The 26,727-nt window shown below is 49.2% G+C and overlaps 2 protein-coding genes across 2 annotated transcripts in view; one reads left to right on the top strand and one right to left on the bottom strand.

Moving 5' to 3' along the window:
• Nucleotides 1-5,009: 5,009 nt before the first annotated feature.
• The window catches only part of FCHSD2 (FCH and double SH3 domains 2), a 154,405-nt gene continuing 132,687 nt past the window's right edge, over nucleotides 5,010-26,727 (bottom strand). The window contains exons 12-19 of the mRNA XM_081952364.1: nucleotides 24,853-25,014; nucleotides 17,267-17,392; nucleotides 13,698-13,781; nucleotides 13,406-13,583; nucleotides 11,556-11,776; nucleotides 10,682-10,811; nucleotides 9,442-9,533; nucleotides 5,010-6,804 (exon numbers count right to left, since the gene is read on the bottom strand). Coding sequence (XP_081808490.1) covers nucleotides 6,724-6,804; nucleotides 9,442-9,533; nucleotides 10,682-10,811; nucleotides 11,556-11,776; nucleotides 13,406-13,583; nucleotides 13,698-13,781; nucleotides 17,267-17,392; nucleotides 24,853-25,014 — 1,074 coding nt within the window. The 3' untranslated portion in view covers nucleotides 5,010-6,723. The remainder of the gene's footprint in view (nucleotides 6,805-9,441; nucleotides 9,534-10,681; nucleotides 10,812-11,555; nucleotides 11,777-13,405; nucleotides 13,584-13,697; nucleotides 13,782-17,266; nucleotides 17,393-24,852; nucleotides 25,015-26,727) is intronic.
• RELT (RELT TNF receptor) overlaps nucleotides 24,064-26,727 on the top strand; it is a 483,787-nt gene continuing 481,123 nt past the window's right edge. Inside the window, exon 1 of the mRNA XM_081952887.1 lies at nucleotides 24,064-24,080. The gene's annotated coding sequence lies outside the window, so the exon portion shown is untranslated. The remainder of the gene's footprint in view (nucleotides 24,081-26,727) is intronic.

Raw genomic sequence — 26,727 nt, 5'->3', positions numbered from 1 at the left:
GTGAGGGGGCTCAGGGTCGATCTCTGCTCCCCTGCCATATTCATTGTAGTAAAATAAGGCGAGTGGTACGGTGGCCTAGAGGTTGAGCTCTCGCCTCACAATCAGGAGGTTGTGAGGTCAATCCTAGGTAGCGGCAGATATTTCTCTCTCCCTGGGCACACGGAGAATATACCTACGGAACAAAACTCCACATTGGTGAGAAGAAGGGCATCTGGCCAGTAAACACGGAGCTCCATTCAGCTGCCCAGACTCCATCCCCACAAGGGATTAAGGGGTCATTGAAAGAGGATGATCATAGTAAAATAAGGTGGTTTTTAAAAGAAAAAAGAACTCGTTCAACTTTTGAATCAAATCGCTGTTCCACTTCTGCCAAAATTGTATTGTTTGCAGCTAAATGTTAGTAGGCACATTTAATGTTTCCTTTTCACTTCCTTCTTGTATACATATTTGCTAATATTTCGGAGGAAGCCTCCCAATCGTTCAGAAGCTGGGATTTGGAGACGTCTTTTCTCTGGAAAACTGGAGGGCGGAAAGTTATTATTATTGCAACACACCCAAGAGTTTGTGATGATGCCCGCTGCAAAACGGGAGATTCCCAGGAGTGGGGAAAATGGATTTATTGATCTAGCCGTGTTTTTAAAAGCCCCCTTCCTCTACCTCGGAGTTATGAAATATAAATCACATTAGATCTTGATATTACGAGAAATCAGTCTAGACTGGGCTGGGGAAAAAACAAACAAACATCGTCTCCATGAATTGCTTCCATTTCTGCAACCGACAAATTTAAAAAATGGTAAAGTGAGCAGCAACTGAACTGAATTTTCCACTTAACCGGGATAAAGAGAGTAACCAGATTAAGTTTCAGTCCAGGGCTTCTGAGAAATGTTTGGCTCTTGTGTTTATGTCTTTTTGAGTGACAGCTGTCTGTCTGTGAGAATCTGATAGGAAGCGGATCAAGGCTTATCAAAGCCGAGATGGGAAATTCATTCCAACTTAAGGATTTTTGCCTTGGTTTGGTCTCGCCTGCTCAAGAGTGCTGTAGAATCCTGAAGTTTTTAAATTGGCGTTTTTCAACACTGGCAATTTTAAGACAGGTGGGACTTCAAGTCTCTCTAAACTATTATTATTGTTGTTGTTGTTATTATTATTATACGATTGTATCACAGCGGCCAGTTGTTTCGCCGGATTTGGCATTGATTACTAGTCGGGCCCCACCCAGGGGCCTAGGACGTCGTAACGTATTTTCGTAATATCCGTGCAGATCCAAGCAGTGCAGCTTTTTGCATTTGACTGATGGTGATTTTGTCAAGTTTTAACTGTTTTAAATGTAATTCCAGTGCTTTTGGAATAGCTCCCAGTGTGCCGATTACCACTGGAATTACCACTGCTGGTTTGTGCCATAATCGTTGGATTTCGATTTTTAAGTCCTAGTATTTCGCGACTTTTTCATGTTCCTTCTCCTCGACCCTACCATCACCTAGTATTGCGATGTCTATGATTGTAACCTTACTTTTCTCAATCAGTGTGATGTCTGGTGTGTTATGAGCTAGTATTTTGTCTGTTTGTATACGAAAATCCCACAGGATCTTGACCATCTGATTTTCGGTGACTTTTTCAGGCTTATGTTCCCACCAGTTTGTTGTTGTTTTAATATTATAATTTTTGCACAAATTCCAGTGGATCATTTGTGCTACTGAATTGTGCTGCAATTTATAATCAGTCTGCGCGATTTTTTTACAGCAGCTGAGTATGTGGTCAACAGTTTCATCAACTTCTTTGCAGAGTCTGCATTTGGCATCATCAGAGGATTTTTCGATTTTGGCCTTAATGGCATTTGTTCGGATAGCTTGTTCTTGCGCAGCCAGGATTAGTGACTCTGTTTCTTTCTTTAATGTACCTGTTGTTAACCATAACCAAGTTTTTTCACTGTCCACTTTATCTTTTATTTTTTCCAGAAATTGACCATGTAAGGCTTTGTTCTGCCAACTCTCCATTCTTGATTTTATCACATCTTTTCTGTATTCTTGTTTCGTCTGTTGGGCCTTCAGTAGATTTTTGACTATTATTATTATTATTATTATTATTATTATTATTATTATTATTATTATTATTATTATTATTATTATTATTACAGGCAACCTTCGACTTACAAACATTTGTTTAGCTCGAATTTACAATGACTGAGGAATTCTGAGTCTTAAATCGGCCATGTTTGGAGATTGGGGGAATTCTGGGACTTAAAGGCCACAAGTCTTAAGGTGGCCATGTTTGGAGACCGGGGGAATTCTGGGAGTTGAAGTCTTAAAGCGGCCATGTTTGGAGATGGGGGGAATTCTGGGAGTTGAAGTCCACAAGTCTTAAAGCGGCCATGTTTGGAGACCCCTGGAATAAATAAAGGGATAAAACAACAAATAGAAACTAAATTCAACCCAGATGTCCTCCTGGTGAAAAGAAAACTTGCAAGAGGTGATCCCGCTTACGAAGTATTATGCAATACCTGATGATTTAAAGCCACTTCTTTTTTTATTATTCAACATTTTATACATAATAAATACAAAGTTACACAGCCAATATAAAGAAAGCATCGGGGAGCTGCTTCCAGTTTACTGACGCTGTACATGAGTGATATGTTTTGATTTGCATGCCCTTCTATGAAGTTTTAAAAAGGAGGCTTATTTTACAACCTTTCTTTAAAAAATAAAAATTAGCAGCTCTTACAGGAAATAGTCTTTTTTAAAAAAAACAAAAACAAACCCAGAACTAAGGAAATTTCTTTTAAATAACGCTTTTCTGAATCGGGGAGAATCGGGGATCAACAGCAACGACGGAAACCGATCGAATAAATTTATTTTTTTAAGGAAAAAAAATGCAGAACAACTGGCCAACCGCTGGGAACGTGGGGAGAGTATTAGTGTTGGCAACGCACTTCTGGTTTTTTCGGGAAACCTTTTAAAAATGTTTGCTGTGAAGTTTTGTTGTTTCTTTCCCTCTTAGGGAAAAAGAAAACGCTTAAAAAACCTTTTCTAAAAAAGAAGTCTAATAAACACTTAAAGATCTCGACAGATCAACGGCACAAAAAAAATGCACGCCTCCCACCCTTCCACCCACTTGCCTCCCCACCAAGAATCCCCCCCCCCAAAAAAAAACCTTTACAGGACTCTGCCAGATCCTGGCCCTGCTGCAGAGGAATTGGCTGGGGCTTCCTCTCCTCCCTGGTGTAGGCCAAGCGAAACAAAGATTGCCCCACCCCTCCCCATAGAAAAGAAAGGAGAGGAAGGGGAGAAGGAGGAGAGGGAGGGGAGGAGAGAGGGAGAAGGAGAAGAGGGAGGGAAAGGGGAGGAGATGGGAGGGGAGGAGATGGAAGGGGAGAGGGAGGAGAGAAGGAGAAGGGAGAGGAGAGGAAGGGGAGAGGGAGGAGACAAGGCAGAGGAAGGGGAGAGGGAGCGAAAGAGGAAGAGGGGAGGGAAGGAGACGGGAGGGGAGGGGAGGAAGGGAGCGAAAGAGGAAGAGGGGAGGGAAGGAGACGGGAGGGGAGGGGAGGAAGGGAGCAAAAGAGGAAGAGGGGAGGGAAGGGGAGGAGATGGGAGGGGAGGAGAGGAAGGGGAGAGGGAGGAGAGAAGGAGAAGGGAGAGGAGAGGGAGGGAAGGGGAGAAGAGGGAGGGGAGGAGATGGAAGGGGAGGGGCAGAGGGTGAGAGGGAGGGAAATTGGAGAGAAGGGGAAGAGGAGAAAAGGAAAGAGAAGGGAGGATAGAAGAGGAAGGGGAAAGGGGAGGAAAAGGGAGGAGCGGGAGGGTAAGAGATGGGAGGGAAGGGGAGAAGAGGGCGGAAGGGGAGAGGGAGGAAAAGGGGATGCGAGTGGAGGAGAAAAGGAAGGAGGTGGGAGGGTAGGAGAGGAAGGGGAGAGGGAGGGAAAGGGGAGAAGAGGAGAAAAGGAAGGAGAGGGAGAGGAAGAGAAGAGGAAAAAAAGGAGGAGTTTTTCTGAGAGACCCAGCCAAGATTATCTGTGCAAAGTTTCAGACGAAGCAGCTCTTCCACAAAACGAAAGCCACGGAATTGAGGGGGGGAGGAAATGGGACACCAAAAGAGCTTCGTGTATAATCTTACTTACAGGTAAAACCGGGGGGGGGGCAATTGTGCAGGTGAGTTCATACATTCGATCCCTGAAGGCAGGGAAGGGCTTGGAAGTGGGCCACAGGCTCTCCCCCCACCCCCCAACGACTTCTCTCCCAATCGCATCATCTCAGCCTGGACTTTTGGGGGGGGGGGGGGAGGGTTGTTGAATGAAGGACTCTGGGTGGACGTTTGGATGACCTCTGGGTTCGTTCCCTTGGAGGCCTTGCCGGAAACCAACGTTGGAAAGGGGAGAAATCCTCCTTTTCGTCTTCCCTCTCTCGCTCGTACGACACGCGCTTATTCCTTCCCATCCTTCCCAACGTTTGCCCGGTTTAAACCCAGGATGGGAAGGGACCAGACGAGCTTCGATTCCAAGCCAACATGGCGTCTTCGGGAAACGGCCGAGCGTGGGAAGATGCCAGGTGGAGGAGGGCCGAGGTTGGACCCCAGGAGAACCGTGGAGGTTGGAGAGGGGAAAGATGGAGCCCCCCTCCCAACCCCCACCGGGCTGAAGGGAGAACAACCTCCTTGCCCTTCCTTGCCCCCCCCCTTCCCTGACCGAGATGCCTTGTCCGTTTTCACTGGGATGGGGGGGAGGGGGGGAGGGGGGCATTGCAAGAAGTGAGAGAAAGAGAAGGAGTCAACGACGGGTGATCCTCTCCGGCTCGGAGGCCCTGATCCGGAGGTGGCCCCCGAGGGTCACACAAGAGATGGGCACTTGAGCCCAGAGCCCACCGGTAAGCTCCAGCTGGTAGTCACCACGTAGCGAATGTCAGGGGACCTAGAAATTAGAAAGCAATTGCAGGAGAAGAAGGGAAGAAAGGGATGGCAGGGAGGGAGGGAGGGAGGGAGGGAGGGAGGATGGTTAGAAGGGAAGTTATAAAATAAGTACAAAAAATATAGCAGAAAGAAGGAAAAACAGGGTGAGAGGACAGTGGCTGGAAAGGAGGGAAGGAAGGAAAAAAAGGGAAGGAAGGAAGGAAGGAGGGAAGGAAGGAGGGAAGGAAGAAAGGAGAAGGACAGGGAGGGAGGGAGGATGGTTAGAGGGGAAGTTGTAAAATAAGTAGAAAAAATATAGCGGAAAGAAGGAAAATATGGTGGGGAGACAGAAGGTGGGAAGGAAGGAAGGAAGGATGGATGGATGGATGGAAGGGAAGAGAAGGAAGGGAGAGAGGGAGGGAGGAGAAAGGGTGAAAATGAAGGGAGGGAGGATGGAAGGAAGGAAGGAAAGGTAAGGACAGGGAGGGAGGGAGAAAGAAATAACAGGAATGAAGGGAGGGAGGGGAAGAGAAGGAAGGAAGGGAAGGAAGGGAGGGAGGGAGGGATGGAAGGAGAGTTTCAAGAGGAAACGAATGGCTATTTCCAGCTCCACCAAGACAATCCGGTTTCTTCCATCCCCCCCTTCCCCCCCCGGGAAAACCCACGGCTGTGAATTCCGCTCTTGCGGAGCAGGCCCCTCCCCACCTCAACGTCCATGCAAACAGAAGTCCAAGGCCCCTTCGGAAAGAGGGACGTCTCCCCCCTCCCATATTTCACCCCCCTCGAGACTTCTGCAGAACTTTCTTCCCCACCCACCCCCATCGCAAAGGGGGAGAAGACAAATGGGGGAGAGGCCGAAAGAGGGTCCAGCTTCTTCAAGGGACCCTCGTGGGCAGCCTTTTCGGTCCCATGGTCCCCTGACCGCCCAGGGGGACGGCTACTTTTGAAGAGGTCGGAGAAGGAGAAAGAAGAAAAAAAGAGAAATGTCCGCATACATTCCTATGACAACAGTAACATTCTGCACTAATGCACATGGCGTATGCATATATATATCTATATCTATATATATGCGCCATGGTTTGGAGCAGGGCCACGGATGGCGCTCCCTACGCAGAAAAGCGTGGCCTCTTGAAGGAATTGGCTGCTGTGAAACCAAAACGCCAAACTTGTGCCAGGGAAACGTTCGCTGGGCCCAGGAAGGAAATTAAATTGTCCAAGGTCTGAACGTGGCGGCTTCCAGAGGTCGGGAGGGGCAACCCATTCCTGAACACAGCGGACTACCCGAGGTCGGCAGCCGCCATCCCGGCTTGGGACGGGGGGGGGGGGGGGGAGGAAGGTGCGAGGAGTGAGCATCATGGTTCTACCACGACTGGAAGTCGCAAAGGAGGGGAAAAGGATGAATCAGGCCAGGATGAGATTCGGCCGGGTTTTTTGCCCCCGATGATGCTGACCTGGGGGGATGACGGGACGGACAGTTGTGATGGCCGTGGGTCGTTTTTGGCGTAACTCAGGAACCCACCCACTCCAAAATGCGCTGATCTCCAGCTGAAAAGGCATGGCTGCTTGCGTTGTGCTACAAAGGTGGCCCGAGAAGGTGAGCCCCCCCTTCCCTCCCCGATGATGACAAAAACCAAAAAAAAGGCACCAATAGATCCGTGTGACGGTGGGGAAGAAGGACCGACGGACACACAAGTGTTCCTGGAAGATCTTCCTGTTTTAACCACGAGCTTTCGGACAGTCTCCTCGGTCAAACCAACGTGCCTTTGCAAGGGTGGGCAGGCGGGCGGGCGGACGCGTTCGGCCTGGGTCCCAGCCCGGGGTGGAGGGTGGGGGGCGTTGGGGTGAGTGTGGTCACACCAATGTGATTTCCACATCTTCGATCTTCTCGGGGGGGCGGCGGTGTTGGGTGGGGGGCGGCGGAGCGGCTCGCACCTGAAACCAAGCGAGGGGAAGGAAGGAAAAATAGTCCTATTTTCAGTGCCGTTGTAAGTTTCAATGGTCACTAAACAAACTGTCGCAAGTCAAGGACTGCCTCTTTCTGACTTCACTCTTCAAAGTTCCTAGCTTCAATAATTTGTTTTATCGCCTGCAAGTATCCTCAAGTCAAGGATCACCTGCATTAAATAGTAAGGTAAAGGTTCCCCTTGTGCTAGTCGTTCTCAGCTCTAGGGGGCGCTGCTCATCTCTGTTTCAAAGCCAAAGAGCCAGCACTATCCGAAGACATTTCCGTAGTTATGTGGCCGGCATCACTCAACGCCGAAGCTGCACAGAACTCTGTTCCCTTCCCACCAAAGGTGGTCCCTATTTTTCTACTTGCATTTTTACGTGCTTTTGAACTGCTCGGTTGGCAGAAGCTGGGACAAGTCACGGGAGCTCACTCCGTTATGCGGCGCTGGGGATTCGAACCGCCGAACTGTCAACGTTTCTGATCGGCAAGCTCAGCCTCTTAACCCCTGAGCCACCACATCCCAGTAATTTTAAAAAATAAATAATAAATATTGTCCCAGAGGGATTTCCACTTCATTTTTATTCTTTCTGGTTAAAAAATGGAAAATGGAAAGATTCCCATGGACCTTAGGCATGGCGCCCATTGTTCCCCATGGATCGGTCTTGTATCCACGGAGAATGAATTTCGGCACAAGCGCCGAAGTGTTGGAAATCCTGGGGCCGCAGCTTTGCCAAATGTTGCCGCTGGAGGATGCCAGGCCCTGGCAAGGGGGACAAACAACCGCCAGCTGCCTTTTTCTTTCGGCATTTCAATCCATCCTTGTTCTCTCATTCGAAAGAGCGAAAGTTATCCTCGCTGCGAGGATCTTTCGGGGGGGGGGGGCTTTTTAAGGGAAATGGTGGAGGAAGGGGCTCGAACGTCCTGCTTCTTAAGAAGCCCCTCCTCGCTCTACGTTCTGGCTGGGTCTACATCAGGCAGCTCCATCGGTCGATTCCTGGGAGGCCACTCCCGTTCGGGAAAAAGCTCCCTAGGAGGGGTGCTGAAATGCAAGCATGGACTTCTGGGGGGTGGGGAGGGGAGGCAGTTCTGAAGACCTGGGCTCCTCTATATACCCCCCCCCCCAGATGCTTATCAGTTTCTCTATCATCTCCTCTCCAGGGATTCCAACCACTGAATTACCGACCTTCTGATCAACAATCTCAGCATCTTAGCCACTGAGGCACGGTGTCCCACATATTATCTTACACGGCAGTAAGATGAAGCCTAGTTAAAACGATCAAAACCGGTCGGATTTCCTTGAGACGACATTCATAGGAGGAGCTGATGTTGGTTTATGCGGCTGTCACGTTTCTAAAATTGAAACGGCCCTTTCGGCTACGACATCTTTCTGATCGACAAGCTCAGCGCCTTAGCCACTGAGCCACCGCACCCCTATTTCATTAAATAGCAGGAGTTGAAGGGAAATCCCGGAATCCCTGCTCTCAAAAGGGAACTGCAACATTTAGGCTATGTCAAATTTTTCAACCTTTAAGACAGGGGTGTCCAAACTTGGCAACTTTAAGACTTGTGGACTTCAACTCCCAGAATTCCCCAGCCAGCTCTGCTGGCTGGGGAATTCTGGGAGTTGAAGTTCACAAGTCTTAAAGTTGCCAAGTTTGGACACCCCTGCTTTAAGAACTGCAACGATTCACTTAACAAACGTGGCGAGAAAAGTCATAAAAAGGGGCCAAACTCACTGAGCACATTTCTCACTGAACAACATCAATTTGGGGCTCAATGAAGTTGAGGACTTTACTTTACTTTATTTTGGATTTATAACCCGCCCCCTCACCCAAAAAGGGACTCGGGGCGGTGTACAGTCAATGAAACACAGATAAAATACATAAATAACACTATAAACAATATATAAACAATTAATATTAAAAATCCCCTTAACTTCCGTCTCCTGCACCTCTCGGGGTTCACGAACCCGTCATCGAGGCGGGCCCTTGAGAGAGCCAAGGGCCATACCTGCGAGAGAGGGGCCTCCCGCAGGCGGAGCAGGTCTGACCTCGAATAAGTTATTATTAAAATTCCAATGGGGATTAAGGTGCTATAGATGGTGAAAAAAGTCAATGTGGTGGGGTAAGAGGCATTGTCCTGGTTCGTCCTTCGATGAGGGGGGGGGAGTAGGTGTCCAGATGATAAGGACTAGACAGAGGTGCCGAAGATAGTAGAAAATGGGTGATAGCCCTAGATGGTCCTGGATGGGCATGAGCTCAGGGACAGAGATCCCTGAGTGGGTGGGGGGGAGATCCCTGAGTGGGTGGGGGGGAGGCATTCTTGGCCCAGATGATCCAGGCACCACTCCAGCCTCTCCATGGCCCTAGGCCAGATCGTACAGGACGGCCTGTAATTTAGATGCACTCGGTGAGTCGCCCCAGAGATATTGCAAATTTGGTTCATTTCATGCAACGTGCAAATTGTTGGGGCAAGATGGATTCGCATCCAGAGGCAGCTGAAATTAAACCCTGTTCTAAACCCGGTTTGTGCCTGGAGCAAACACACCAAGCCTGCAACCACGATGCAGGAACAAACCCCCACTTTACGTCTACCTCTCTGTGGCCCGGCTTAAAACTTACAGGTCTGAGTTTGCCGTAGGAAGTGCTTTCGGGAAGCTGTCGGGGTGGCTGGGAAAATCCAGGAGAATTTGACGGGAGGTTGTTTTCTGAAGCTGCAACAAAAGGACAAAAAGGAAAAAAAAACGCACAATGACAACGCTTCAACAACAAAATGTCGCAACCTCTGCGGCTGTTACGAAGTGAAGCCTGCAAGGCGCATTGGCTGGGGAATTCTGGGAGTTGAAGTCCAGACATTTTCAAAATGGAGAGACTAAGGATGCACCTGTTGTGACCTGTCGGCCATCGGCCCTCCAGCAGCCGAATCAGAGGAGGAGGAGGAGGAGGAGGAGGAGGAGGAGGAGGAGGAGGAGGAGGAGGAGGAGGAGGAAGAGGTGTAGGGGTCAGGGTCAGCATCGAGGCAGCCTGAGAGCTCCGAGGGGGAAGAAGGAATGGAGCAGTCAGAGAGAGAGAGACAGACAGACAGAGGTGGAGCCTGGGCTGTCCGTCAGCCCTCAGATGGAGCGTCAACAGCCCCCAGGTCTGGAGGTGGCTGATGAGGAAGAGGAGGAACAGCTGGGTCCAGTGCCTGACGCATGAATGCGCAGAAGGCAGAGGAGAGGAGAACAATGGAAATCAATGGGCCGGTCCTTGGGACAGAAGAGCCACCGCTGCTAGCAAAGCTCTACCCTAACTCTGGGGATAAAAGGCAGGAGGCGAAGATGAATAGATGTGAAAGAGGAGAGGAGAGCAGTGGAAATCTATGGGCCAGTCCTTGGGACGGAAGAGCCACTGCTGCTAGTGAAGCCCCACCCTAACTCTGGGGATAAAAGGCAGGGGGTGGAGATGAATAGATGTGGCAGAGGGGAGGAGAGCAGTGGAAATCTATGGGCCGGTCCTTGGGATGGAAGAGCCACCACTGCTAGCAAAGCCCCACCCTAGATCTGGGGATAAAAGGCAGGAGGCGGAGATGAATAGATGTGGCAGACAACTACTCATCTCCCTGCTGGATGGACTTGTTAGCCTGCAAGAGAAACTTTATTGCCGGCGCTCCTAATAAAAGAATCTTTTGAGTTCATGTCAGAGGGTTGGTCATATTTGCGGAGCTGGGTCAGAAGAGCACATTTAAAAGAGAAGTGGGGAACGATGGCCCTTTTTTGACTGGTGGACTTCAACTCCCAGAATCCTTGAGTCGGCCATGCTCTGAATTCCATGCTGGCTCAGGGATTCGGGGCAGTGAAAGGAAAGCGGGAGCCTCTCTTACCGTTTGCCGAGGGAGACCGTGGAAAGCCCTGGGCTCCTCTTTTGTCAGGGCTGGGGGAAGGGCTGATGGGGGGCTGGTCGTAGAGGGGCAATGGTGCCAGGGAGCTTTGGGACTTTGCAGACGGAAGGACCTGTAGGGAAACAAGAGAGGATGGCATTAATGGAGGACGTTTGGTTGTGGCCCACCAGAGGAGCTGTCAGGAGATTCGGACAGTGAGGAGGTTGGGGAGGAACCTGGGCCAGTCCTGGAGTCTGGGGAAGGCTCTGAGGAGGGCTCTGTGTTGGAGGCAGAGAGGGGGCCAGAGCCATCTGACAGTTACCAGCTGCCTTCGGAGTCGGAGATCAGTGAGGCAGAAGAACAGCTGGAGCCTGTTCTCGATGTGCGCATGCGCAGAGCTGCCAGGAGAAGGGAACAGCTAAAGAACAGGGGTCGACTTGGGAGTGAGGCCACAGGTGGACGATGAATGGCCCCTCCCAGAGGAAATAAAAGAGGAGCGACAGGGGAGTGGAGTTTGCAGGAGACAGTTAGTTCGGGACTCTCTGAGACTCCTTGCCAAGTTCTGCAGATATTGTCCTGGCAGCTCTCCAAGCCAGAGAAGGTCTGTGACCGTAAATCCTCCCTCGAAAGACTTTGCTGGAGGTGAAGGAGCAGAATTCACAGCCAATGAATAAAAGGTTTTTTTGTCAGGACAAGGAGTTGGCTCCATGCTCTTGGGAAGCCTCGGTCAGAACAATGTTCCTCTCAGCCACGCAAAGAGCCACGGGTCCTCCGGGAGAAAACCGATCCCTAGGAAACAACCGTGATCGGATGGCGCATAATAACAACCAACCAATCGATTAACGCAAGGAAGGAAACCTGCTTGGTGCCAAGATACCTGAACTTCAGCGAAACACGCAACCTCTCCGTTTTCGGAAGCGGTCAGTTCTTCGACCAGGACGGAAGGGAAAACCCCGACACGGCCGTTGAATTCTCCTTCCCAGAATCCGTCGTCGTCCTGGTTTTCTTTGTTCAGGATGCGGAGAATGGCCCCCTCGGGAAAGGAGAGCTCGTCGTCCGTCTGACCCTCGTAATCGTAAAGTGCTTTTACAAAACAGACTGGAAGGGAAAGCAGAGTGGGGAACCCGTTAGCAGGTGGGAAAACCCACCTGGGAGACTCGTCTTGGGATCCTGAGCACTCATCGTCTTTTCACCCCAGTCTTGGCAACGGAACGGAGCTAGCAGTGTGTTTTACTGGCCAGATGCCCTTCTTGTTGCCAATCCAGAGTTTTATACAGCAGATACTGTATATTCTCATTGCGCCAAGAGAGAGAAATATCTGCCTCTACCTGGGATCGAACTCACAGCCTCCTGATGGTGAGGCGAGAGCTCCACCTCTAGCCCAAAGCCCTCTTACTTTGACTTACAACCACTAATCATCATCATCATCATCATCATCATCATCTTTTAACGGCCCCATAACCAGCCTGTATTTTTATCCAGACTTTATTATTTTATAAGTAACTCAAGGCGGCGAACATAAAGAATAATCCTTCCTCCTCCTATTTTCCCCACAACAACAACCCAGCGGGGCGGGCTGGGTTTACGGAATCACCCTGCCAGCTTTCATGCTTGAGGCAGAACTAGAACTCACTGCCTCCTGGTGACTGGCCCAAAGTTACCCAGCCAGTTTCCATGCCTAAGGTGGGACTAAAATTCCCAGTCTCCTGGTGATTGGTCCAAAGTCACCCAGTTGGCTTTCATGTCTAAGGCAGAACTAGAATTCACCATCACCTAGTCATTGGCCCAAAGCAGGGGTTGGGTTGCTCCTAGTTCGGCCGGGATCGACCGAACTGGTAGTAGCAGCGGTGGGAGGCTCCGCCCACCCTCCCGGACGCTTCTGTGCACGCGGAACTAGAACTCACCATCACCTAGTGACTGGCCCAAAGTCACCAAGCAGGTTTTCATACCTAAAGCAGAACTAGAACTCACTGTCTCCTGTTGATTCCCAGCCAGCTTTCACTGCAATTTTTCTCCATGGAGCTGAAGCTGGGTTGGAAAAGGCACTAAAAAACGCAGCCCACGTCTGGCTGAGAGTGTAGCGTTTTACGTCTGGGGAGTGCAGGAATAGCAGGGGTGCCTCCCCAACCCCGCTTGGAGTGGGGGGAGAGAGATGGTTAGCTTTACATACGTTAACCCCTACATTATTCTCTTTTCAGGATACGCTTTTCTTCTGAGGGGAGGCCGCCTGTCAGGCCTGCAGCCATGTTTTCTTTTGAGTCTTTGGCCTGCCACACTTTCTAGTATTCTACTATGCATTTTCTATGGTGGGAAAATGGGAGGGGGGAAGTTAGATGAAATGTAGCCATAACAACATTCTTTCTAGAAAGCCAAGGTCATCCTTTGTCTCTGCACCTCTGCACCTGACCGGAACTGGATGGGTGGAAGCTGCCAGCGTGGCAGTGGGAGATTGGACCGTGTGATGGACTTGTGGATGTGGGGGCAAGATCTTGAACTTTCAGCTGGGTGGGGAAAACCGGGAAACTTTCAGATTCGGGTTTTCCCAGATGTGCCAACATGGCTCTCTTCATAAATGGGAACTTTGAGCAATACTTTACTTTTGGATGCTATTTGGAACCCTGACGTGTGAGAACTCGCGTGGGAGTGTGCCTTAGCTGGTATTAAAAAAAACTGGCAGCCCGTCCCTGCAACCCCTCCCTCCCAAGATTCAGCCCCCTTGGCTCTTACCACTGGAGTCTCCGTTAAGGCTTCCCGAAACGAGCTCGGCTTCGGCGGAATTGCTGGACGTGTGAGACCGGCTGTCTAACGCTGCCAGGGACTGCAACATGCTCAGGAGGCTGTTGGAGGTCGGGAACTGCAAATATTTCTCCGGCACGTAGCCCACATGGCCTGACTTATTCCGGGCCTGCGAAAGCGGGGAAGACAAACGCACTCGGCATTAAGAGGGTCACGTCAAAGGCAGCAGAGGGGGGGGGGAATGGACAATCGGCCACAAAGAGAGGAAAAGGCGAAATGATACCTTTACCCAGTCTTCCATATCCCCATCTTCGATCACTTCCAAGACTTCGTGTTCCTCAATGGTTAATTCGTCCGGCTGTGAAGCCTGCGGGGAAGGAGGAGTGTGTGAAAAGGAGGAGAAGGGGCCACGAAAAGGACGAGAAGTCTCTAAAGTTGGGCAGTTGAAGACCCGTGGACTTCGACTCCCAGAATTCCTCAGCGGGCCTTGAAGTTGTCCCCTCTTGGGGTTAGGGAAGCCATAACTCCTTTGAGTGCTGGGAGAAACCAAGCTGAGGTCGGATCAGACCCAAAGACCCAAAGATCCAGCATTCTGGGTCCCACCAGAAATTGTCAAGAAGACCTTCAAATATGGCCACCCCCTTCTTAGAAGCAGCCATCTTGATCCTCCATGATTGTTCTATTCCTTCCATAAAACTAATTAAAACTGGTGCCTATCAGATCTATGCACAAAAGGATGTATACAGAGAGTCCTTGACTAACTCTCTCTCTCCATCCATCCCTCAGTATCTATGTCTGTCCATCTATCCATTCACCCACCCATCCATCCCTATGCCTGTCTCTGTCTCTCTCTCTATCCCTCAGTATCTACATCCATCCATCTCTATGTCTGTCTGTCTATCCATCCATCTCTCAGTATCTACATATGTGCACCCATCCATCCATCCGTCTCTCTGTCTATCCATCCATCCCTAAGTATCTACATGTCTGTCCATCCATCCATCTCTATGCCTGTCCGTCTGTCTATCCATCCATCCCTCAATATCTATATCTGTCCATCCATCCATCTCTATGTCTGTCTGTCTCTCTATCCCTCAGTATCTACATCTGTCCACCCATCCATCCACCCATCCATCCATCCATCCATCCATATATCTCTGTTTCTGTCCGTCGGTCTATCCATCCATCTATCTAATCCATCATCCATCGATTATCTCTCTTATCTGTTTCTCTTATCTACCGGTAACTGTCATCTCTGTATCATCCACCCATCCGTCCAATTTCTTTGCCCCCTCCCCCATTCCAAACCAGGGACTCTGGGTGATGGAGGGAATGATATGAAGGAAATCAGAGGATTACAACACCTACAGAGAATCAATGAGGATGCAACTGCCTCCTCCTCCTCCCCCCAAAAGAAGAAGAAAGCAAGAAGAAAAAGAGGAAGAGCGAAGAAGCTGGTAGGGAGGGTGGGAAGACTAAAAATGTTGCGGTCGGATGGAGTTGGAAGCAAAAGAAGAAGAAGAAGAAGAAGAAGAAGAAGAAGAAGAAGAGACGTTGGTGGCTTACAAAGGCGAGGGGACCACGTGGCAAAAATCAAAAAAGCGAGGAGTGTTTTCGAGGAAAGGAAGTGAGGGGAGGAGGAGGAGGAGGAGGAGGAGGAGGAGGAGGAGAAGCAGAAGCTGACATGATTTGGGGTCACGAGAGGCGGTGAACGAGGATCGAATTGCAAAGCCAACAGGAAAGAGTGAATGGGTTTGTGGGAGGGGAAGAGAGAAAATTGGGGAGTTAATGGCTTGGAGAATTGATGAGATCCTGGAAAGGGAAGAGGTGAGAAGTTTAAAGGGCAAGAAGGCAAGGGAGGAACCTGGGGCTGGGAACTATGGACCTTAGAAAGGTGGGAAGAGACATAATGAAAGGAGGGAGGTGTTGCACCTGTGTTTCCTTTCCTTTCTTTCTCTCCCTTTCCCTTCCTTCTTTCCTTTTCTTTCTCCTTTCCTCCTTCCTTCCTTTCTCTCCCTTTCCCTTCCCTTCCTCCTTTCCTTTCCTTCCTTTCTTTCTCTCCCTTTCCCTTCCTTCTTTCCTTTTCTTTCTCCTTTCCTCCTTCCTTCCTTTCTCTCCCTTTCCCTTCCTCCTTTCCTTTCCTTCCTTTCTTTCTCTCCCTTTCCCTTCCTTCTTTCCTTTTCTTTCTCCTTTCCTCCTTCCTTCCTTTCTCTCCCTTTCCCTTCCCTTCCTCCTTTCCTTTCCTTCCTTTCTTTCTCTCCCTTTCCCTTCCTTCTTTCCTTTTCTTTCTCCTTTCCTCCTTCCTTCCTTTCTCTCCCTTTCCCTTCCCTTCCTTCTTTCCTTTCCCCTTTCCTTTCTTTCTCTCCCTTTCCCTTCCTTCTTTCCTTTCCTTTCTCCTTTCCTTTTTCTTTCTCTCCCTTTCCCTTCCTTCTTTCCTTTCCTTTCTCCTTTCCTTTTTCTTTCTCTCCCTTTCCCTTCCTTCTTTCCTTTCCTTTCTCCTTTCCTTTTTCTTTCTCTCCCTTTCCCTTCCTTCTTTCCTTTCCTTTCTCCTTTCCTTTTTCTTTCTCTCCCTTTCCCTTCCTTCTTTCCTTTCCTTTCTCCTTTCCTTTTTCTTTCTCTCCCTTTCCCTTCCTTCTTTCCTTTCCTTTCTCCTTTCCTTTTTCTTTCTCTCCCTTTCCCTTCCTTCTTTCCTTTCCTTTCTCCTTTCCTTCCTTCCGTCCTTTCTCTCTCTTTCCCTTCCTTTCCTTCTTTCCTTTCTTTTCTCCTTTCCTTTCCTTCTCTCCCAGTTCTGATTTGTTCTGTTGCAACATGCACAAAATTACGAGAAAGTTTTGTAAGGGGCCTTTCTTGCATATCTTTAATTGGCACCCAAGTTTATATTTCTATAGAGAGCCTGAGTCATCCAGGCCACGATTGTTCCAAAGATGCTTTTTCAAAAGACTTTCTGGTTTTTCCTTGAAGAAGTTTCCTTTCTCATTCATGAAGCTTCTTCAGCTCTGACTGGATGGTGAAGGATGGAAGGATTGATATTCCTTGCAGACAAAGCTGGTCATTTGCATCCTTTTAGAGGGTCCTTGAGGCCACTTGGAGTCTACCTGTACCCTCAGCATCATCTGAATATACAGTAATGGTTCCTGTGGTCTCCAATTTTTCCCTCTGGAAATCCATCCCTACTCCCACCCCATTCAAAGGGTGTTCACCCCTAATAATATAGCTAAAAGACTGTAGAGATTCTCCCTCCTCCAGGTCACGGTTGTCCCAAAGGGACTTTTTTCAGGAGGCAACTGGATTTCCTTGTTTTTTCTTTGAAGACGTTTCGCTTCTCATCCAAGAAGCTTCTTCAGCTCTGACTGAACGGTGGGGAATGGAAGGATTTATATTCCTCGCAGGTTGTTAGTACTCTCTGTGAGAGTTGGTGAGGCCACTTGGACTTGGAAGTTCACGTTCTGGCCAGAGAGGACCGCAGGTTTGAAAGAAGGGTCAAAGAGGCCATCTATCTCCAAATGGAACAAAAGAGGGGGAGGGATGCGACATCATCTATCTCCAGTCTACAACACGGTCCTTTCAAGCAACTCCAAGAAGGCTCCACACCCATTTGCACCACTCAGGTGACCTTAAGGACACAGACAAACCTCCAAGTGGCCTCAACGACCCTCTAAAAGGATGCAAACGACCAGCTGTCTGCAAGGAGAATCAATCCTTCCCTTCCCCACCATTCAGTCAGAGCTGAAGAGGCTTCTTGGATGAGAAGCAAAACATGTTCAAAGAAAAACCAATTGCCTCTTGAAAAAGCACCTTTGGGCCATGTTGATGTGAAAATCTGTCCCTTGCGAAAATACTCAACACACCTACCTTGTATGAATAAACAACTTTGCAGGTCAGCGGGTAATTTCGGAGGGTGCCCGAAGGGCTGGAATTGCTGTCTTCAAAAGCATCCATGCCATCTTCGCCTTCTTCTCTTTCTAGATCAACATTCAGCTAACGGAGAAAAAAAGAGGAAGAGGTTATCACCACCAGATGGATTCGTAACTGGCTGACCAACCGCACTCAACGTGTAGTCCTCAATGGAACTGCATCTACATGGAGGGAAGTATGCAGTGGAGTACCCCAAGGCTCTGTTTTGGGCCCAGTACTCTTCAACATCTTCATCAATGATTTGGATGAGGGAATAAATGGGGAACTCATCAAATTTGCAGATGACACCGAGCTGGCAGGAATAGCCAACACTCCAGAAGATAGGCTAAAGATACAGAAGGATCTTGACAAACTTGAACATTGGGCACTATCTAACAAAATGAAATTCAATGGTGAAAAGAGTAAAAGGTTCTACATTTAGGCAAGAAAAACGAAATGCACAGGTACAGAATAGACCTTGCTCAATAGTAGTAACTGTGAAAGGGATCTTGGAGTCTTAGTGGACAACCATTGAAATAGGAGCCAGCCGTGTGCAGCAGCTGCCAAAAAAGCCAACACAGTTCTAGGCTGCATCAACAGAGGGATAGAATCAAGATCACGTGAAGGGTTAATACCACTTTATAATGCCTTGAAAAGGCCACACTTGGAATACGGCATCCAGTTTTGGTCGCCACGATGTGGAAAAGATGTGGAGACTCTAGAAAGAGTGCAGAGAAGAGCAAAAAAGAGGATTAGGGGACTGGAGACTAAAATATAGGAAGAACGGTTGCAGGAACTGGGTAGGTCTAGTTGAATGAAAAGAAGGACTAGGGGAGACATGATAGCAGTCTTCCAATATCTCAGGGGTTGCCACAAAGAAGAGGGAGTCAAACTATTCTCCAAGGCACCTGAGGGTAGAAGAAGAAGCAATGGGTGGAAACTAATCAAGAAGAGAAGCAACTTAGAACAGAGGAGAAACTTCCTGACAGTTAGAACAATTAATACATGGAACAGAATTTGCCTCCAGAAGTTGTGAATGCCCCAACACTGGAAGTCTTTAAGAAGAGGTTGGATAGCCATTTGTCTGAAACGGTATAGGGTTTCCTGCCTAGGCAGGGGGTTGGACTAGAAGACCTCCAAGGTCCCTTCCAACTCTGCTATTGTATTGTTATAAGCATCTGCTACTAAATACAGAGAGTCCTGGAATTATAGCTAATCCTTTAGTAACGGTTTAAAGTTACGACGTCGCTGAAAAATAATGACTTATGGGCTAGAAAACAGAAGCCAAAACAGGAAACAGAAGTCTTTGTTTGTGTGGTTTTTTTTTTCTAAACTAGTATTGAATAAAAAATTAACCAGTCACTAATTACTATCCAACTTAAAGTATTGACCACAATGTAAATATAACGGTGATATGAAGAATTAATATTATTACAAGTGTTAGTGCTACCATCGTTACATTATTAGAGACGTTAAAATCGATCGGAACGCAATAGAGAATGGAGAACTACAAAGGCTAAACATGAAAGCCGATACAGAAGGCTGAATAACTATTTTTTAATATTGTTGTTTGTCTTGTTTTTTCTTTCTTTTTTGCTGTGTTCTTTTCTTTGTTTTTTAAAGGTAAAAATGTTTCATAAAAACTATTTTTTAAAAAAGAAAAGAAAAAGAGAGATTATGGTTAACCCCTTGTTTGCACGTACGGTTTTTGCTTTCATCCCCGTGGAAACGTGATGAAAATTTGGGTACTTGGCAACTGGCACGTTATTTATTATGGTTGCAACGTCTGAGTGTGTGTGTGCGTGTGTGTGGGGGGGGGGCTTCAAATGATCACCTTTTGCCATCTTTCCCAGTCGGCTTCCGATAAGCAAAGTCAACAGGGGGAGCCAGGTTTGCTTAATGATTGCCTGATCCACTTAACAACAGAATAACATAATTACAGAGTTGAAAGGGACTCTGGTGGTGGCCCACCAGTGGAGCTGGCAGCAGATTCGGACAGTGAGGAGGTTGGGGAAGAACCTGGGCCAGTCCTTGACTCTGGGGAAGGCTCTGAGGAGGGCTCTGTGTCGGAGGCAGAGAGGGGGCCAGAGCCGTCTGTCGGTTATCAGCTGCCTTCAGAGTCAGACATCAGTGAGGCAGAAGAACAGCTGGGGCCTGTTCCCAGTGTGCGCAGGCTGAGGGAGTTGCCAGACAAAGGGAACAGCTAAAGAACAGGGGTCAACTTGGGAGTAATGCCACAGGTGGACGGTGAATGGCCCCTCCCAGAGGAAATAAAAGAGGAGCGACAGGGGAGTGGAGTTTGCAGGAGGCCATTAGTTCCCTTCATTGGTTCGTGACTCTCCGAGACTCCTGGCCAAGTTTTGCAGAGATCGGTCTGGCAGCTCTCCAAGCCTGATAAGGTCTGTGACTGTAAATCCTCCCTCGAAAGACTTTGCTGGAGGTGAAGGAGCAGAATTCACAGTCAATTAATAAAAGGGTTTTTTTGTCCGGACCAGGAGTTTGCTTCATGCTCTCAGGAAGCTTCAGTCAGAACAGGGACCTTGGAGGTCATCTAGTCCAATCCCTTACTCAAGCAGGAGACCCTACATCATTCCAGACAAATGACTGTCCAATTTCTTCTTAAAAACCTCCAGTGTTGGAACATCCACCACTTCTGAAGGTCTCAACTGCAGTGATTTGCTGAAAAATGGTGGCAAAAAATAGTTATAAAATTGGACGCCATTCACTTAATAGCAAACTTGCTTAGCAACAGCGATTGTAATCCCATTTGTGGTCGTAAGTCAAGGACTACCTATTGAAAGGTCGCAAAAGGGGATCCTGTAACCCCAGGACTCTGCAACCGTCATAAATCTGAGTCAGTTGCCAAGCGGCTGGATTTTGATCATGTGACCTGCAATGGTCATAAGTGTGAAAAACGGTCATAAGTCCCTTTTTTCAATGCTGTAGTAACTTTGAACGGTCACTAAATGAATGATTGTAAGTTGAAGACCAGCTGTATGCCACATGATTTTCAGGACGTTTCTCATATTTTACAGAAAAACAAGGAATGGTATGACTTATCTTACTGTCTGACTTGTTTTATAATAATAGTCAGTTCTTACCCGTTAATTAAGATGCCTGTCGTGTTTAATCAAAGTTACTAAATTTTAGTATTCAGGCTATGCCTGCAGGTTACAAATAAAAAACCCTGGCTTGACGTTCAAAATTTGCACACGTCTTGCCTATTTTTTAAAAAATAGGTAAAGGTAAAAGTTCCTCTCGCACACATGTGCTAGTCGTTCCTGACTCTAGGGGGCGGTGCTCATCTTCCTTTCAAAGCCGAAGAGCCAGCGCTGTCTGAAGACGTCTCCGTGGTCATGTGGCCGGCATGACTCAACGGCGAAGGCGCACGGAACGCTGTTCCCTTCCCACCAAATGTTTTTCTACAGGCATTTTTTACGTGCTTTTGAACTGCTAGGTTGGCAGAAGCTGGGACAAGTCACGGGAGCTCCCTCCGTTATGCGGCGCTGGGGATTCGAACCGCCGAACTGTCAACGTTTCTGATCGGCAAGCTCAGCCTCTTAACCCCTGAGCCACCACATCCCAGTAATTTTAAAAAATAAATAATAACTATTGTCCCAGAGGGATTTCCACTTCATTTTTATTCTTTCTGGTTAAAAAATGGAAAATGGAAAGATTCCCATGGACCTTAGGCATGGCGCCCATTGTTCCCCATGGATCGGTCTTGTATCCACGGAGAATGAATTTCGGCACAAGCGCCGAAGTGTTGGAAATCCTGGGGCCGCAGCTTTGCCAAATGTTGCCGCTGGAGGATGCCAGGCCCTGGCAAGGGGGACAAACAACCGCCAGCTGCCTTTTTCTTTTGGCATTTCAATCCATCCTTGTTCTCTCATTCGAAAGAGCGAAAGTTATCCTCGCTGCGAGGATCTTTCGGGGGGGGGGGGCTTTTTAAGGGAAATGGTGGAGGAAGGGGCTCGAACGTCCTGCTTCTTAAGAAGCCCCTCCTCGCTCTACGTTCTGGCTGGGTCTACATCAGGCAGCTCCATCGGTCGATTCCTGGGAGGCCACTCCCGTTCGGGAAAAAGCTCCCTAGGAGGGGTGGTGAAATGCAAGCATGGACTTCTGGGGGGTGGGGAGGGGAGGCAGTTTTGCACCATCACATCTTCAGAAGACCTGGGCTCCTCTATATACCCCCCCCCCCAGATGCTTATCAGTTTCTCTATCATCTCTCTCTCCTTTCTCTCTCTGATCCATCCACCCACCTCCCTATCTCCTATCATCTATCTCTCCATCTTATGCATCCATCCATCTGTTTAGCTCCCTCCCTCCTATCACCTATCTAATCCATTTCTCCACCCATCCATCCATGCATCCACTCAAGTGGCCAGCCAGCCAGCTATCTCTCTACCATCTCTCTCTCTCTCTCCTTTCTGATCCATCCATCCATCCATCCATCCCATGCTCCTTCCTTCCTTCCTTCCTTAACTGCAATAGCGCTTAATACCACTTCGCCATCTTGATCTTCCATGATTGTTCTTTCCTTCCATAAAACTAATGAAAACTGATGCCTATCAGATGTATGCACAAAAGGACGTTATATAGTCCTTGACTTTATCTATTTATCCCTCAGTATCTACACCTGTCCATCCATCCCTATGTCTGTCTGTCTATCTGTCTACCTATCTATCATCTATCTATCTATCTATCTATCTATCTATCTATCTATCTATCTATCTATCATCTATTTATCACCTATCTATCTATCTATCTATCTATCTATCTATCTATCTATCTATCTATCATCTATCTATCATCTATCTATCTATCTATCTATCTATCTATCTATCATCTATCTATCTATCTATCTATCTATCTATCATCTATCTATCTATCTATCTATCTATCTATCTATCTATCTATCTATCTATCTATCTATTATCTATCTCATATATCTGTCTGTCTGTCTGTCTGTCTACCTATTTATCATCTATCTATCTATCATCTATCTATCTATCATCTATCTATCTATCTATCTATCTATCATCTATCTATCTATCTATCATCTATCTATCATCTATCTATCTATCATCTATCTATCTATCTATCTATCCATCCATCCATCCATCCATCCATCCATCCATCCATCCATCTATCTATCTATCTATCTATCTATCTATCTATCATCTATCCCTCAGTATCTATATCTGTCCATCCGTCCATCTGTCCATCCGTTAATACAACTTCACACTGCTTTGCAGCCCTCTCTAAGCAGTTTACAGAGTCAGCCTCTTGCCCCCAACAATCTGGGTCCTCATTTGACCCACCTCGGAAGGACGGAAGGCTGAGTCAACCTGGAGCCGGTCAGGATCGAGCTGCTGGCAGTGAGCAATGAATTAGCCTGCAATATTGCATTTTGACCACTGTGCCAACATGAAAGGAAGGAAGGAGAATGGGTAAAGAGGAAGGAAAGAAGGTAGGTTTACAGAGTCAGTCTCTTTTCCCCAACTATCTGGGTCCTCAGTTTATGACCTCGGAAGGACGGAAGGCTGAGTCAACCTAGAGCCTGGTGAGATTCGAACTGCCAAATGCCAGGCAGCCGGCAGGCAGCAGAAGTAGCCTGCAGCCATGCACTCTAACCACCGAGCCACCGTGGCTCACACAGCGAGATGTAGATTTTACTTTAAAAATAAACGAACAGATATCCCCACTTTGGAGAGAGTTTTTTTTTAAAATAAAATATCCAGGAAAGCCAATCTTTTTACGGCGAAGTCTGGTAGGCAGGAAGAAAACGGGAAGGGAGGTTTTCATCCTCTCCCACATCCCTGCGTCTGCCAATTTCATTAGGAATTCAGTCCGCGGGGGGAAGGTTGGGAAAAGTCCAGGCTTCGGAAAAAGAAACTGAGGCATGGAGCCAAAAGGAAGGAGGGGAGGAAGGAGGGAGCGCAGTTCCCTCTGCTGGCACCTTGGCACAAAGGGCCCTTCAGGCCGACTTCCTCGGGTTCCCAGCCCAAGAGGTGCCACTTTTGGGGTTCAGGCAAAACTCTCTCGTGTGTCTTCTTCGTTCCCCGTCCGGGTGCACGCACCGCGTCCTTCTGGGAGGGAGGGAGCATTCGCATGGAGGCCATTGTCTGGAGCGCGCCCTGGGATGCCAGTGGCCAAGGGATGCCCTGTGGTGGAAGCTCACCCGATGGAAAATTCCACTCCGATTGCAACGTCCGCTAGAAGAGAATCTCCCCGCCTCAGTGCTGAAACTGAGGGGGTCCTTGGTTGTTCTCTGAACCTGGGGGTTTTCCTGCAGACGTTTCATGACCCAACTAGGGAACATCATCAGGGCTAGAAGGGAGAAGAGGAGGGTGGGGTCCTTGGTGCTCTCTGAGCTTGGCTGTTTTCATGCGGACGTTTCATGACCCAATAGATCAGTGTTTCTCAAACTTGGTGACTTTAAGTCCTGTGGACTTCAACTCCCAGAATCCCCCAGCCAGCATAGCTGGCTGGGGAATTCTGGGAGTTGAAGTCCACAGGACTTAAAGTCACCAAGCTTGAGAAACACTGCACTAGATAATATCATCAGTGCAAGAATGGAGTGCAGCTTGTGGAGAGAAGGAGGAGAAGAAGAAAGGAGGAGGGGGAGGAAGATTATGGGGTCCTCAGTGCTCTCTGAGTTTGGTTTTTTTTTTTCTTGCAGATGTTTCATGACCCAACTAGGGAACAACATCAGTGCTAGACAGGAAGAGGAGGAAGAGGAGGAGGAGGAAGAAGAAGAGGAGGAGGAGTGTGGGGTCAGTCCTTGGTGCTCTCTGAGCTTAGTGGTTTTCTTGCAGACGTTTCATGACCCAGCTAGGGAACATCATCAGGGCTAGAAGGGAGGAGTGTTTGTGAAGGAGGAGGCGGAAGAGGAGTGTGGGGAGCTTCCTTGGTGCTCTCCGAACTCGGCTTTTTTCTTGCCGACGTTTCATGACCCAACTAGGGAACATCATCAGGGCTACACCAAAGGGGGAGGAGGAGAAAGTGGGAGGAGGAGGAGGAAGAAAAGGAGGAGAAGGAGGAGGAGGAGAATGACTAAGAGGTCTCTTGGTGCTCTCTGAGCTTGCGGGGTTTTCTCGCAGACGTTTCATGACCCAACCAGGTAACATCATCCGTGCTAGAACAGGGTGGGGATTGTGGAAGAGGAGGAGGAGGAGGAGGGGGAGGAGGGCTAACTGCTGAGTGGCCAAAACATAGTCACATAACCACGGGGTGGGAGTGGTAAGAAAAGTGGCCAACAAAACCTTGGTTTGAAAGTCTATTTTTCAGAGTCTGCTATAACTTTGAACGTCCACTGTGACTGGTCATAAGTCGAGGACCATTGGTTTGGCTCGGCCTTTTCCCCCAAAATAACGATCTACGAGACAGGTTCTGAAACTCCTGTGGAAACCTGGTTGATAAAACCCAAGTATCTGCTCCTCTTAGCCATCCGGGGGGGCGGGGGGAAGGACAAGCCATGGGACGGGGGGGGGGCTTTGGGGATCGCGGAGGGGCTGGGAGGAGGAGATGCCAGATCTTACCAAGTGCGAAGAGCCGTTGCTGGCCATGGCTGGGAGGTTGGCCCACCGCTCGTTCTCCAGCTCCTCCATCACTTGGTTCATGGCGCTTTTCAGCCAGGTGTCCACCGAAACGCCAATCTGCTTCAGGAGGTCGAGGCGAGCTTCGGCTTTCAACTTTATGATCTGAGATGATAGAAAGAGAGAGGAAGGGAGGGAGGGAGAGGAAGGGAGGGGGAGAGGAAGGGAGGGGGGAGAGAGGGAGGAGCGAGAGAGAAAGGGAGGGGGAGAGAGGAAGGAGGGGGAGGGGGAGAAGGGAGAGACGGAAAAGGGAGGGGGAAGAGAGGGAGGAGGGAGAGAGAGGGAGGAAGAGGAAGGAGGGAGAGAGGGAGGGAGAGAGAGAGGGAGGAAGAGGAAGGGAGGGAGAGAAGGAGGGAGAGGAAGGGAGGGAGGGAGGGGGGAGAGAGGGATGAGGGAGAGAGGGAGGGGGGAGAGAGGGAGGAGGGGAGGAGGGAGAGAGAAAGGGAGGGGGGAGGAAGAAAGAGAGAAGGAGAGGAAGGGAGGGAGAGAAGGAGGGAGTGGGAGGGAGGGAGGAGAGAGGGAGGAGGAAGAGAGGGAGGGGGAGAGAGGGAGGAGCGAGAGAGAAAGGGAGGGGGAGAGAGGAAGGAGGGGGAGGGGGAGAAGGGAGAGACGGAAAAGGGAGGGGGAAGAGAGGGAGGAGGGAGAGAGAGGGAGGAAGAGGAAGGAGGGAGAGAGGGAGGGAGAGAGAGAGGGAGGAAGAGGAAGGGAGGGAGAGAAGGAGGGAGAGGAAGGGAGGGAGGGAGGGGGGAGAGAGGGATGAGGGAGAGAGGGAGGAGGGAGAGAGAGGGGGAGGAAGAGGGAGGGAGGGAGGGAGAGAAGGAGGGAGAGGGAGGGAGGTGGGAGAGAGGGAGAGGGAGGGGGGAGAGAGGGAGGAGGAAGAGAGGGAGGAGGGAGAGAGGAAGGGGAAGAGAGGGAGGAGGGGGAGAGAGGGGGAGGAAGAGGGAGGGAAGGAGGGAGAGGGAGGGAGGTGGGAGAGAGGGAGAGGGAGGGGGGAGGAGGAGGGAGGGAGGGAAGAGGGAGAGAGGGAGGAGGAGAGAGGGAGGAGGGAGAGAGGAAGGGGAAGAGAGGGAGGAGGGAGAGAGAGGGAGGAAGAGGAAGGAAGAGGAAGGGGGGAGAGGAAGGGAGGGAGGGGGGAGAGAGGGAGGAAGGAGAAAGGGAGGAGGGAGAGAGGGAGGGGGAAGAGAGAGAGGAGGGAGAGGGAAGAGAGGGAGAGGGAGGGGGAGAGAGGGAGGAGGAAGAGAGGGAGGAGGGAGAGAGGAAGGGAAGAGAGGGAGGAGGGAGGAAGAGGAAGGAAGAGGAAGGGAGGGAGGGGGAGAGAGGGAGAGGGAGGGAGGGAGAGAGGGAGGAAGAGGAAGGGAGGGAGGGAGAGAGGAGGGAGAGGATGGGAGGGAGGGGGGAGGGAGGGAGAGAGAGGAGGGAGGGAAGGAGAGATATTTTATTCTGCATTTATTCTTCCTTATAATTCAACGCAGGAAGCCTACCTAACATTCCTCCTCCTCCTCTTCTCTACAGCCCCACTGCCAGGTGGGTTAGGCTGGGAGAGAGGGGCTGGCCCAAAGTCACCCAGCTGGCTTTCATGCCTAAGGCAGGACTAGAACTCCCAAATCCCCCGGTCCCCTTCTAGCCCCGTGTGGCCCAGCGATTGAGAAACAGACCCTCCCCCAATCGAGGAACTACCAAGTCAGACCAAAAAGAAATCAGCCTCATCAAGGAGCCATCAGAAACAGTCCCACCTTGTATGTAAAGAGGAAGCAAACCCTTCTCCCTTCTAGAATTGATGATGTTAGCTAGCTGGGTCCTGAAACGTCTGCAAGAAAA

The sequence above is a fragment of the Natrix helvetica genome (genome assembly GCF_964273705.1).
Source record: "Natrix helvetica genome assembly, chromosome: 4".
NCBI lineage: Eukaryota > Metazoa > Chordata > Lepidosauria > Squamata > Natricidae > Natrix > Natrix helvetica.
The sequence above is the reverse complement of the archived record's forward strand: the minus strand, read 5'-3'. Positions and strand labels throughout refer to the sequence as shown.